This window comes from Sceloporus occidentalis, unplaced genomic scaffold (genome assembly GCF_023333645.1).
Source record: "Sceloporus occidentalis isolate IW3139 unplaced genomic scaffold, rSceOcc1.0.p SCAF_7, whole genome shotgun sequence".
NCBI classification, from domain to species: domain Eukaryota; kingdom Metazoa; phylum Chordata; class Lepidosauria; order Squamata; family Phrynosomatidae; genus Sceloporus; species Sceloporus occidentalis.
The window spans coordinates 86,448,373-86,461,617 of NW_028316987.1; the positions used below are offsets into that span (position 1 = coordinate 86,448,373).

General features: G+C 37.7%; 1 protein-coding gene across 2 annotated transcripts in view; it reads left to right on the top strand.

The window, feature by feature from the left end:
- Positions 1–13,245, top strand: part of LMBR1 (limb development membrane protein 1) — a 73,506-nt gene that overhangs the window by 22,116 nt on the left and 38,145 nt on the right. For both annotated transcript variants that reach the window (XM_089533565.1, XM_089533566.1), the window contains exons 3-5: positions 35–74; positions 2,762–2,901; positions 5,414–5,517. In XM_089533565.1, coding sequence (XP_089389691.1) covers positions 35–74; positions 2,762–2,901; positions 5,414–5,517 — 284 coding nt within the window. The remainder of the gene's footprint in view (positions 1–34; positions 75–2,761; positions 2,902–5,413; positions 5,518–13,245) is intronic.

The following is a 13,245-nucleotide window of genomic DNA, read 5'->3' on the forward strand; positions in this document are numbered from 1 at the left end:
AAAATGTACTATAAAATTATGCATTGTTTTTCAGATGAGCAAGAAGATGAAGATGCAATTGTCAACAGAATTTCGTATGTATATTTACAAGTTTTTATTATAATGTACATTGCAAATATAGAACCATTAATTATTATGTAGATATAAGCATCCAATTCTGTGAACTGGAATCCTGAAATGCATCTACTACAGGTTGAGTCTCCCTTATTGGAAATATTCCAAAATCTGAAATTTTTGGAGCTACAGCATAAGTCGTGTAATAGGTACATTTGCAAGGCAAGAGAGGGATGTGAGGCTGTAGATAGATGGGAATGGCTTACCAGGAGCATTGCCACCAGTCCTTCAAAGATGGTAGTGGTTGACTGGAGGGCTCCCTGGAGATCTCCTGTACAGTAATCAGGTCCCGAATAGAAAATAAAATGGTGTAGTATTTGGGCTGCAGGGAGACACAAGAGATGTAAAACTGCAGAGAAACACAGCTGGAGACAGATGTGAGGAGATTTCAAAAACCTGTTTTTAAAAAAATGCATGACACTTTTTGGTGACTGGGGTGGCAGCGGTAGCAAAGGAGGCAGTGGGAGTTAGGCTTGGAGGAGGCAAGTGGCACCAGAAACTGATAGGCAATAGGATTCAGGAAGAGCGGCCTTGGCAGTAGTGGTGGCCTGTTAATGGATTGGCAGCCCAAAATTCAAGTTGCTGTCTCCCGCTGTGTCTCTCTGCAGCCCACAAATACTGCACCATTTTATTTTATGTAAGGGACCTGATTACAAGAAATCTTCAGGAGGCCCTTCAGCTACCTGCCTCTGCCTTTGAGGTGGTGATCGTGGTATTCCTGGTCATTCATTTGCAGGGTAGAAGCAAGTGGCTGGCAAATACTCCAAAATCCAACAATATCCAAAATACAGAACACTTCTGGTCACAGGCATTTTCTATAAGGGGCACTTAATCTGTATAGTCTTGTATTTGGTGCAGAGGTTGTACCAGCAACCTCAGGATCTATTTGTACCACAGTCTTTTGTACCACAGCTATTTTCATGAAGGTTTGAATCATAAACACATGTGAAACGTGTAAGTAGCTGCATCTTGTGGAACACTTCATATCATTTGACGTTAATAGCTGACAACAAACTTGGATTTTGAAGATTTTGCTTTGCAGTAATGTGAGATGCTGTTTGGGAAATACAAACCCAGAGCTTCTTGTGTATGTCAAGCTGGTTACACATTTCTCTGGATACTGGTATATGTGGGACTATTTCTCTTGATTTTCATTTACCATACTAATGAAGCTTTTTCTGCATTGGTTCAGTTAACTTTTTTACCACATTTACAATACAGTACTTCTTTTCTGCAGCAGAGGGAGCACATTCATTATGGCTAATTTTACTTGCACTTTTTGGGGCTGAGACATTTTGTTTGGTTAGACAACATGTTTGGTTAATCAACATATATTATCTATGTAGAATGTAATGTTACACCACATATTGAGTTCTATATGTAGTAATTTGGTACTATGACTAAATAGTAAGATTCACTGAAATACTGGCCTCACAGCAAGGTTTTAATTTTAACCACTTTTGTAAATAGCAAGTAAGTGTGATCATATATCCTCTCACTTAACAAAATGTGCTGCAAGTATTCTTGAATAAGTGGAAATATGCAAGTATTGAGAGATCATACAAGAATTTATAAATTATTTTTGTTTTATTTTATTTTCATTATAAATTATTTTTGATACATTCAAAAATAATATTTTATTACAGTTACTTATGTGCTGCCTTTCAGGATACAAATTTATTTCAAGTCACATTGAAATAATAAAATCAGAATAATATTTTAAATAAAACACAAACTGTAACCAAGGATACAGATTACCTTTTAGTTGCAAATATTTTTTATTTAAAATATTGTTTGTTATGATGTAATTATTTTCTACAAGGTAACTGGTGGCAAATTACTTTGTTCAGTGGTATATCCAGCTTAAACAGCCTCCAGGTTCATCCTTATCTTTTGTTAAAATTCTGTCCTAGAATTCTCTTCTGGTGTGTTTAGGCATTCTAATTACTCTTTAGGCATTCTAATTAGAGTTTAGTTTAGGAGCCCATGGGATCTTCTTTCATTCTAAATTGTGTTTATGTGACACTTGCCCACCTTTTAAATCTTAAAAAAAAGTTGATATATTTTATAACACTGTTCTATTTTAAATCTAAAATGGCTAAAAACCTTGTCCTTACCTGTTAAGGCTCAAATTTGATGTCTTAGGTTTTCCATTAATGAAATGGCTGTGCACCTCAAATTTGTTCAGTGCTTTGCAGTGTACAAGAGGAAAACATCAACTATGAGGGGCTTCTGCTCAACACAGTGGTGACAATAGAAGCAAAAAAAGAAAGTAGAAATAAACAGGGGAGATATGTACTTAGTTCAGTTAGATATAGACATGCTTTTAAAGGATTGCTTTTCTTAATATTTTTCATTCCTAATAGTAATTTCCCCTGTTCTCCTTCACATACTCTTTAATTAAAGCTTTAACAAACTGTATGAAAAGTTGCATTGGGTGCTAAAATCAAACATTTCCTCCCCTCTGTTCTGTTTCTTAAATTAAACTTGACATGTTGGATGTAAAAAAATGAGAATAATTTATTCGTGTGTTGCTAATCATGTATTTAAGCTTTTTTTTTAAAAAAGTGCTGTTTTGCATTAAATTAATTTTAGTTTTTGAGCTGTTGCATCAACAATAACAATCATGCTTGTTTTTGACTTCCAGACTGTTCTTGAGTACATTTACTCTTGCAGTTTCAGCTGGTGCCGTCCTTCTTTTACCTTTCTCCATAATCAGCAATGAGATCCTACTCTCTTTTCCACAAAGCTACTATATTCAGTGGTTAAATGGCTCTCTAATTCATGGTTAGTACTGCATAATTTTAATATTGGTAGTTGAATTTATAATGAACAGTTTTTCATGGTTGTAGTGGTTTGAGCATTGGACTATGACTCCAGAGACTGAAGTTGGAATCCCAACTCAGCCATGAAAACTCACTTGGTGACCTTGGGCATGTCACACACGCTCAGACCCAGATGATGCAATTGCAACCCCCCCCCCCAAAAAAAAAAAAAGAAAAAAAAAAGAAAGAAACTTGGCAAGAAAACTCTGTGATAGGTTGCCATAAGTCGGAAATGACTTGTCAGGTACACAGCATCAGCAATAAATGGTGCAGTATGCAGTGTGGTATGAAGACTATTTTATTCATCATGGAAGGCAGGGTGGGAATGTTTTCCTTAGGAGAGTGATAGCACTAATGTCTTGTGGTGGTTAGAGTTTGTACATATAAGCTCTTAGATTCAGTTAAATAGTATTTTAAGTATTTTAAAATTGAAATCTATATAATACTGAATGCCCCTCACCGTAGAATTCTTACTGGATTTGTGGGGATATGGCATCACTAGTATACTATATTCTGGTTTCTTATGGGGAAAGAAGAACTGGTGTTTTGTTCTAATAATAAATTCCTTGGTTAAGTTTTATGAATCCACCAGAAGTATTTTGGTTTGCTGCTTTCTCAGTTCTACTGGTTTAGTGTGTTACTTCATCTCACAGGCAGCCCTGGATAACACATGTCTGCCTTTGAGAATCCTTATGCTGTGACATGTAAAATAAAGTACTGGTGTTGAGTTGGGAGGAGGAACATAAAGAAGGTGAACTTAGTTCAAAAAGGTTGAAACATCTTCTTGACGTGTGTTGTTTAATGAAGGATGTATGGCAATGCATGTAGAGACTGCTGTCACATTTGTCACTTCATGTTGCGGTGAGGTATTATGGTTATTTTACTCACTATGTAAGGTAGAAATTGTCTTCCTTGTTTGAAAGGTGATAATGTCAATGTATTGCAGTGGTTAGAGAGTGGGATTGGGATGGGAGACACCCAGTTTCAATACCTACTAAGCCAGTTCAGCTAAGTACAACTTGAAGTATTGTTGTGGAGCTAAAAGTAAAGGTGGAGGAAAGCGAAAGTGTATGCTCATTGAACTCCTTGAAATACAATAGTTTACTTGTGTGATAAATAAATCAGTGACTTGTAAAGAATAGCATCCAATTATTTCTTAGATCATGAAAATCATATTGTCAGCATATAGTTATGTGAATTAGTTGAATCACTAAGTATATTTCTACTAACAACTTGGAATTTCAGTGTAATGAGTCCCAGTCCTGGGAAAAGAACAGGATACAAACAAACAAACAAACAAACAAATGTGAGATGTCTCATCATTTTAATTTATATTAAATTATTTAAATGTTGAATTTGTCTTTTTGGGGGGGAGTCGTTAGTCATTCAGAGGTGGTAAAATTGTGGCATGCTATGTTTAATAATTATAGCCAAGGCTAGCATTACTGTTGTAAATGTTTGATATTTTATATCAAATGATGCTAGGACTATGTGCTTTCTTCCTGACACAATATTGTTGCAACTTACTTATATGGAAACGTTCTGTACAAATTAGCTGTTTCTGAATTTGTCATTGTTTTTAGCACATCTAGGCTTCTTCCCAGTGGAAATATCTAGTGGAGATTAAGCTTAACACAGTAGTGACTGTAAATCAGTCATTCCTTTGTAATGTTTCTGAGGTCCAAAATGGATAACCTTTTGAAGTGAAGAATAATCTTTAAAACATGTCTGACACCAGATACACTTGGCTCAGTTTCAAAACTGTAGGAAATGAGAAGTAGTTGAGGCATCCTTCAAGCAAGCTTGTCAAATGTGAAGGAGGCATTTGCGGTGTTGTGTGTGACCAGCAGGTGGTGGTAGAATATAGTGTAAACGACACACATACAAGACAACACAGGACTTGCTTTCTGTTCTTCAAAGTACTAAAGGCAAGGGTGAGGCTTTATCAGACTTGGGAAAATACTTAATTGCAGTTTTCTTAAATGATTTAAAACTGAGATAGTGTCCAAGTTAGGCTGACAAAAGTAGTGTTGTTGCTAATGAAATACCTCATACATTGTAGCTTCTTTCATCAGCAATAGAAAGAAATACTTAAGGCATGATTACTCACTCTTCTGTGGCAAATCCAAGCGAGGGCAGTTATTTGCCCATGTTCCAAAAGAGAGAACATGTTTGCCTTGTTTCAGAGGTCTTTCATATTGGCTGGCAAGGAAGAAAAATTTAATTACTTTTAAAATCCCTGTGCTGAAAATGTACCTCTTTTTCACCTATTGCAGACTTAATACATTTTAGAAATAAATATGTTACTATAGTTGAATGATGGTTTTGTGGAAATATCCTCTTTCAGAATCCTTTAATGCCTAATAATAATACTAATAATGATGATGTTAATAATAAGATTATTTTTCTATTATGCTTTAAAGGTTCTACAGCCATCAAATGTAACATGTACCTTTTTGTTTTGTTTTGTCTAGGTTTATGGAACCTCGCTTCCCTATTTTCCAATCTTTGTTTATTTGTATTGATGCCCTTTGCTTTCTTTTTTCTGGAGTCAGAAGGTTTTGCTGGCTTAAAAAAGGTACGTGGAAATAAAATTTACAAATGTGATGCCAAAACACAATGAGCATTCAGCAAAGCTGTGTTTATAATGTGAATGGTTGCTTTAAAAACCTATGCTAAAGCTGTTGGATGTATGCTAAATGATTATAGAAATTGACTTGGCAATAACAATAGACAAACAGGCATCCCATTTATCATTTTTTCAATGTGTGTTTAAACATTGTTGATTAAATACCAAGAGCTTTCATTGTGAATGCACTTTGACCTGAATAGCTAGTACCTGATCCTGCCTCACATGTAACTAGTACTTAATAATTTGGACCAGAATTTGGCATTGGGTTCACTTTGGCTTTGCCTTCTTTGGCCAAGGATTTATTTAGCTGAAGCTATTGTGTGTGTATGTACTTTTAAGTCACCCGTTGACCTATGGTGACCCAATGAATTTCATAGGGTTTCTTAGGCAACAAATACTCAGAAATATGGCCACCAGTGCCTGGGATTCTTTGGCAGTGTCCCATCCAAGTACTAACCAGGGCCAATCCTGCTTAGCTTTCAGGATTAGATTGGATCTGGTGCCTCTACAGTGGATAGAATCTTATTATTTTTATTTATTAAGATATTCAAAAGTTATATTAGGCCCTGCCAACATATTACCAGGCTGTAGCTCTGTTGCCTGGTTTATCTTGAGTTAGTTTTAATGACCCATGTGGGTGAGGTTGCCATAATTTGCTACCACCAAACTGGAACAAAATGTAGAAAAATGTAGGACAAAAATTAGGTCAAAATGTAGGACAAATGTAGGATAAAATTAGGCCAAAATGTAGGACATTCAGGAAAAATGGAGGACACAATCAACTAGAAGCCAAAAACATTAATATTTTGTTTTAAAAACCATTAATATAAATGCTTATATTATAGAGATCTTGTTGCACCTCTGAGACTAAATGCATTTGAGGAAGCAGACTTTAGGAAAGGTCATGCTGCCAACTTCTTTCTTTCAGTTAATAATAATAATAGAATTCAAAGACACAGAGATTTTGCCTTACCTCTGAGACTAAATGCATCTGAGGAAGCACAGCAGAAGGCAGCGGTGGAGGAGGACCACGGTTGATCCCTTTCTTGGGCATTAAAAAACCCACTGGGGTAGTCACACTCTCTCAGCCTCAAGGGAAGGCGAAGGCAAACCCTCTCTGAACAAACCAAAAGAAGAAAACCCTTGAGCAAGTCGCACTCTCTCAGCCTCAGAGGAAGGCAAAGTAACCCTCTCTGTACAAACTTTCCAAGAAAACTGAGCCACGCACCTAGATTGCCCAACGCTGCACTGAAAGCTCGGCAAGCTGTGACGGCGGAGGCCCCAACCTTCCCCCAGCCCAGATCTCCCCAAGCAGCCAAGAGAGGCTTCAAGGCTCAGGCCTTCTGCTGCCACGCCAAAAGCATGGCAAACGGCGGAGGCCCCAACCTCCCCACCAACAGAGAGAGGCCTAGAAGGCCTCTCTCCTCCCGCCGCCACCACTGCCGCACCAAAAGCACAGCAAATGGCGGTGGACTGGAGGCTCCAACCTTCCCCTAGTGTAAACATTCCAGTTTCTTTTTAGTTATCCAGCTGATACTTAATTGTGCATTGCAGTGGCGCAGTGGTTAAATGCCTGTACTGCAGCCATTTACTCAAAACCACAAGGTTGCGAGTTCAAGACCAGCAAAAGGGCCCAAGCTCGACTCAGGCTTGCATCCTTCCGAGGTCGCTAAAATGAGTACCCAGACTGTTGGGGGCAAATTAGCTTACTTGCTAATTAGCTTACTTGCTGTTCACCGCTATGATCTTTGGAATAGCGGTATATAAATAAAACAAATTATTATTATTATTATTATTATGTAAATGGCAGTGTGTATTCAGGGCCAGTTGTGGTGGATTCTGGGAAGAATGATCAGGTCTGTATATGCAGTGCCATACTGTCTTTGTGGTCAAGTATTTTCTGCAGTCCAACCCATTTAACCATGTTCTGTCTGGTATATACTTGGCAGTGTTTTGGATTTGGTGGTTCTGTAACTGCCCCCCCCCCCCCCCTTTTCTGGCTCTGTACATTGACTGCCTATCAGTTTGGAATAGTAGTTAATGTTTAGATAAATTGATGAGTAGACATCAGTGAATTAATTCATACACTAAGATGTATTGAGTTCTTCTTTGGTTTATTTTAGTGGTCTTCCTTTAAAATGGCAAAATAAAGGAAACTGTGATCTTGTTTTTTTATCATTTTAGTAATGTAAGATCGCATGCCTGGATTTATTTCTATTGTGTTCATCCTTGGAAAACTTGGAATGACTAATACAGGGGTCCTAGAGGCCTCTAACTCAGGTATTTTTAAGGTGTTACAGTATTAAGCTCTCCTGATCATTTGGAAAATGCTGCCACAGAATATATAGAAAACATTTTGAGATATAGTGTTGAAATGAATGACTTTTGAACTGACTAGATCAGAACATGATTTACTTTATTATAAGTAGCTTGATAACATTTGAAAAGCCCTTTATTCCCCTCTTTCTTCTCCTCCCCACCTTTGATTAATAGTTTGTAATCCCAAAACCTAGTATGCACTTTCCTTCAGGCTGACTTCTTTCTGACTCACTCTTTCTTCCCATTCAATGAAAGTAATTAACATAATGATAAAAATGATTCAAATCTGATAAGTGTTAAATGATAGGCAAAAGAATTAAGTCAGTTTAGAAAGCGTAATGCATTTGGCAATGTGGTGTTTTGTTAAAGGAACATCTTTATAGGCCTGAAGTGTGAAAATGTACAAAAAAATGAGATTTGGCACAGGGTTATGCTTTTGGAAAATATCTGAATAATCTAAAAGCCAAGACTGGGCTTGAGGAAAGCATCACTAGGTCTTGTACACTCCGACAAGAAAACTTGGCAATCATTATGAATATGAAAATAAGTATGGGTTTTTTTATCTGTGGAGTCAACTATCCATGGCTTGAAAGTGTGTGTGTGTGTGTGTGTGTGTGTGTGTGTGTGTAGTCCAAAAAGCAGATGTTTGTTTTCACATCATTTTATTCTGCGATTGCATTTAATGGAACTTGAGCATCGATGGATTTTGGTATCCACAGTGGAGTCCTGGAACCAAACCCCAGCAGATACCAATAGATATAACTGTAATTCTCCAGTTATATCTATTGCAAATGAGTCTCAAAAGTCTCCTGTTCTTCAATCAGGAACAAAACAGGCAGGCAGGCAGGAAAAAGCAGCTTGAAGCTACCTTTGAAAGTGTTCAAAGTCCCCACGAACCACACTGTCGGCTCCCAAGGCGCCTGGAGTGCGCATGTCATGACTGCACGGCATGGCTTCAAGCCACGCCACTGGGTACTTTTCTTTTACTGTTCCCCTCACCATCCCTGCGCACCATTGCAGGAGCAAACCACTGGTGACTGCCAGCCCATTAGACTGCCAGCCCTGTGAACCTGCACACATTTGCATGTGCAGTGCTCCACTGGGACAGGGAATTGGAGCAGAGGTGTGCCCATACAGATGCTGGCAAGGTAGAGTCATGCCTCTCTTCATCCCTGATTCACCCCATGCCCCCTCTTTGACTGTTTGTTTGTGTATGTTTTACTTATCTCCATGAGAGGTGTCACAGTTTCTCTTTTGGACATTGCCAACTTCACCACTTGGGTACGACGGCTCCGTCCCTTCTAAATGCACTTCTGTGATGGGGTGTTTATGTGCACAATTTGTGTTAGGGTTTGCATAGAGCCGCTCTGGCGCCGCAGAATTTATACGTATGAGCAAAGGCATGCACTTTCCGGGAAGAAACGGAAAAGTCCAGCTCCTTTTTAGTCTGGCTTTTCTCCCTGTGGCCTGGCTTGGGAGCAGTTTCTGTTGAGCTTGGAGGTGTGCGTCTTCTAAATGCCTCACCTTGAAACCGGCCAGAAACCTGCTTATTTTGACCACCTGTTTCACCCCTCAGTTTCTCAAAACTGAGGTTGAAACATATGTGACAAGGCTGATCCTCTAACCATGAATATAGAGAAGAGATCCTATTGAGGAATGTACATTTCCTGCAGAATTGCAGATTCCATTGCTCCTGCCTTATCATGAATGAACTTGCTCTTGCTCTTATGCTGGCTGTAAACATTGTCCCCATAGTGGCATCCAGAATGTCTCCTGGATAGTTAAGTATGGCTATATCTATAATGTTCAAGTTAGAATTAAGACTGGCAGAGACATTCACAACTGGTGAAGACTTAGGGGAGAAAATGTTTATCTTACAGACTTTTCTTAATCCCTTTACCATTGTTATTCAATAGGCAATGTTAAATTTGCAGTCGTGAAGGGATGTACTTTCTCTCCTTTGATTACTACCCAGCTACAGTCCTGTTACATTTTATTATTTTATTTCCCTGTAAATGTAATATACAGTATTATATAAGAAGCTGTAGCACAACTTGCCTACTGTACAGCCAGCCTTGGTAAAGTTTATGCCAATTAGACTAATATTTTCTGTTCTTTTTAATAGGATTAATCCCCCCATTTAGCTGCTTGTAACTTTATTGTTTTCTTTTTCTTTTTTCATTCTAATTGATGGCATTCATTCTTGATGGCATATGGCTCCTCTAGTAGGCTCCCATTTATACCCTTGGGCAAAAGGTTTGTTTAAGCACTTGAATATTACACAGAGATACAGATACGGAAATTGGCCATTCACCACGGATGGATTCAGCTCTTGTTCTAAAATTCAAACTAAACATAATTCGCTGTCTAGGGATTTAATTAAACCATTCTGTTAATTCAGACAGGATATTTTAGGCCCAAGGGGGTTAACTGCACCCCTTTAAAAGGGGGCTTGCTTAAATGGCCTTTCCCCATAGTCCACTGTTTAATTTTTTATTGGGTCTGCACTTTTCTCCATGTTCCTTAAACTGTAAATATAGACAGATCAATCTTCACTCTGAATGTTTATTTTCAGTAGTCATCTACCTTGTTAACAGTTTTGGAGTTTGTTATAGTCTTGGTGATTAGCCGCTGTCTTGATGATTGAAAGTTATCCAGTTATTTTACTTTGACTTATTTGTAGAATTCATCCTTTCACTTATTCATACACTTAGAATGATGCACAAAGCTTAAAATCCCATAATACAAATAAGGAGGAACTATATCCTGAAGGTCTAATATTTGCTATTCTAATTCTTTAGTTTATATCTGATATCTAATTCTTTAGTTTATATCTAATGATTATACAGTATCTGTATGCTGCAAGATTTTTTAAACAACTGCTCCTGTTTGGAAGAGTCTGCCTGTTATGTGAAATGACTGATTCTTGGTGATGAGTTGCAAGGTCCCTTGCAGAAAATGTCTTCCACAAATACTTCCACTTTTGCTAGAGTCAGAAAAGTGAAGATAAACCAAAGAGATTATGAGAGTAGAAAGACGTGTGACAACTGGTATAGACTCTTAATTATAATACAGTAATTCTTTGTGCAGTCTTAAGCAAGACCCTATGGAAGACAACTAGCAGCATGGTTTGTTTTGGTTGTCTGGATCCAGCACATTGTCCAAAATCCATGTTATAAAGATATGTAAAATTTCTTGATACAAGCATGTGAACAAACATGTTTCTCAAGCAGCAACAATCCTCCCTTCAGTCAACTATGCTTTATGGCAATTTAATTTTGAAACACCCTTCAATTTTAAAAATAGCTTATGATCAGTAGACCTGTAACAAAATATAGCAGATGTCCTTATTACCTGACACCAGTTCTTCTGTTTATAGATCCAACCAGTTACGATCTCTTCAACATATTATAAACTGTAAAGGGCTCAAGAAGGCCAGTTAACATCCTTGTTTGTATTCCTCCCCCACTTTCTTTTGCATTGCATTCTATAACTTCTGGAGTTATAACTCCTAGCTTATTGGAGTGTCATAGAGATGGTTTGTTTTGGGGTGGGGGCTCTTTTTCTGCTTACCGTATATACTTGACTGTAAGTTGACCTCATGTGTAAGTCAAGGGCAGGTTTTGGGGCCAAAATTATGGCTTTTAATATGACCCATGGATAAGCCAAGGGTAAAATTTAAGGACATGCAACAAAAGATGTAAACGATGATGCGAAAGGAAATGAATTCTGTCAGGCATAACTGCTCATCCTAAAGGCTGGATGGATGAGAGAGCAGAGGGGATGCATGCTTCTTTTTGCTGGTCCCAGGATGGACTAAGCTTTTGCGTTTTACCACTATTCAGAGAAAGGGAATGGCTCAAAAGTTCAGTACTTATATTGACCTGTGAATAAGTTGACCCAAGTTTTTGGGGTCAATTTTTTGACTAAAATTTCTAGACTTATTCATGAGTATATACAGTACAGTACTTCCTTTACTCCTCATATTTCTGCATATTTTGGGGTCCTCCAAGCAAAATGTTATGCTCTCCATATTTCTGAATATCTGTATCTCTGCTTTTTCTCTCCAGTCTTACTGACTCTCAATGACTTGAGTTAGCTGCTAGTGGGAGTTGTGATGTCAGGAGATGTGGATATGTTCTATCTGTTTAAAGGGAATAAAACATTACAAACCTACTGTGTTGGCTTAAGTAGCTCTTTGGATTGCAGCCTGTGTGTTGAAATCTCAATGGATAATAAAATAAGAAGTCTGTACATTCAGTTTGTGTATTATTTAGTTGTGGGACAGCTGCCATGCTTATACATAGCCTGGTTGTGGTTATACTTGAAATATTAACAAAACCATTACTCCTACAGTATTTTTGAGCTTGTTTTGCTGAAGATGTAAAGCCTATATTACCAGAATGTCAAAACTGATAAATAAATTTTACAAGATCATAGACCGTTATTTTTTTAAAGGTTTTATTCCTTGCTGTTGCTTTAATATTGATTTCTTTTTTGTTGTTGTTGTTTTTCTGGCATAAAATTTACTATGTGCGACAGCAACATCCTGAGCAATTATGTAAAGCATCCAGACATTTCAGTGTTTGGAACACACCAGAAAAAGTCTGTGGATTAAGAGGTTAACTTGGAGAACATCAAAAGAGATTCTTTGATAATAAAAGCAAATGGTAGAAAAATTTGAGGTAACTTCCTTGCTTAATTAATTAGGTAGGCCAGGTGGAAGTGAAGAGGCCCGTGTTGCTGCTCAGGATATCTATAAAGCTGAGCTACATGACAGCACAATAGAGGAGGAACAAAGATTGTTTTAATATACTTCTATCCTGTGTCACAGTTTGAAATTGTCCTGGTTTATGTCCCTTTTGGCAAACTTACATAAAAGTGACCATGTACTGTATTTTATGACCAGATGACTTCCCCCCTTGTGACTAATTTGTATCAGGCCCCCAATATTAGACACAGAAATGAGTAGGAAGTCTAAACCAGTATGTCTCAAGAACGCTTCATTGCATTCTTTCATTATTTTTTGCTTGGTTTTGCCACTGATCATCCATAAATTGTTGGAAATAAGTGATTGAGGAAGTGCTGCTTAGTGTTAGTGGCACATGGATATTCTGGGTGAGACTTTTTTTGTGGGTGAAAGGAAATCAAGCTCTGTGCAAACCAAAAGGAAGACTCCTGCTGGGAACCTTTCAAGGAAATTTAACTTGCATAATGTTTGATCTTGGTGTTCCTTACAAAAAATTGAGCAATATGTCACTTGCTGTTGTGTGTCAAGTAGTAACCTCATCACTACTTCTATCTCCTCCTTCCCGGCACAGAATTCTTTTAGTAAGAAAACTAAGTTTAACAATA